Source organism: Gracilinanus agilis, chromosome 3, assembly GCF_016433145.1.
Source record: "Gracilinanus agilis isolate LMUSP501 chromosome 3, AgileGrace, whole genome shotgun sequence".
NCBI classification, from domain to species: domain Eukaryota; kingdom Metazoa; phylum Chordata; class Mammalia; order Didelphimorphia; family Didelphidae; genus Gracilinanus; species Gracilinanus agilis.
Genome location: NC_058132.1, coordinates 88,694,671 through 88,695,618, shown reverse-complemented (window position 1 = coordinate 88,695,618; position 948 = coordinate 88,694,671). Strand labels below are relative to the sequence as shown.

The following is a 948-nucleotide window of genomic DNA, read 5'->3' as shown; positions in this document are numbered from 1 at the left end:
TCAATCAGAGGGGACATCTTGCAGCTCTGTGGTGCCTCTGTGTACCATAGGGTTGAGGAGATACCAGTTGCCTTGCTCTTGGAGGGATGCAGGTGGTGGCCCAGATTCTAGCCCCTCTGCAAAGACGTTGGAAAGAGTGAGTGTGAGAAAAGTCATCCACTCACCCAACCTCCTTTCCACCTTCCTGAATAATCATTCTTTGCCTGCACTGGCTCCATCTGCCCACCCAGAGAGTGTGAAGTCAGAGGAAAAGAATTACACACTACTGTTCTGAACTGATTAATACACAATTTATTGTTTAGGGCAATAACTCTCCAGCAAAGATTCACTTGAGGATGACATTTTTTTAGCAAACCACAATTAAGAAATCTAATGACAGTTCAGTTCAGTTAAAATGGTGTATTTTGTTTTATTTTATTTTTTTACAATTCTTTTTTCCTAAAGAGTATCCCTTTAAACCACCTAAGGTTGTATTTCCAAGACTTTGTCATCTAAAAATTGAGAGTAATGTCATTTGTTTCAATAATCTTAAGACCACAGTGGTCTTCAGTGTTAGCTAGTTCTAAAATTCTTTCATCCTTTTACTAATACGTGATACAAATCCAGATGACCCCATAGTGTCGGAGAGTACATGCATTTGTGAAAGAGACAAGTTCATCAGAATATCTTACAATAATCTCAGATATTTCTAAGTGATACTAATACAAAATCAGAGTAGCCTGCCTTGTGTGAAACTTGAATTAATTTTAAATTATTGCTTGTTTTTGCTCTTTTTTGAGTTTCTTCTATGGTTATTTCTCTGTCATATCTCAGCCTTTTCATTTTTTCTTTACTTTTATGTATCTCCCTCCATCTTGCACCTGCTCCTCTGAGAAGATTTAAAGTGTGTTTGTGTCTCCCGCCCCCCCCCCTCTCTCTCTCTCTCTCTCTTTCTCTCTCTCTCTCTCT

The 948-nt window shown here is 38.6% G+C and overlaps 1 protein-coding gene across 1 annotated transcript in view; it reads right to left on the bottom strand.

Annotated features, from left to right (window-relative positions):
* The window catches only part of LOC123241135 (olfactory receptor 56A4), a 10,716-nt gene continuing 9,768 nt past the window's right edge, over positions 1–948 (bottom strand). Inside the window, exon 2 of the mRNA XM_044668837.1 lies at positions 1–116. Coding sequence (XP_044524772.1) covers positions 1–116 — 116 coding nt within the window. The remainder of the gene's footprint in view (positions 117–948) is intronic.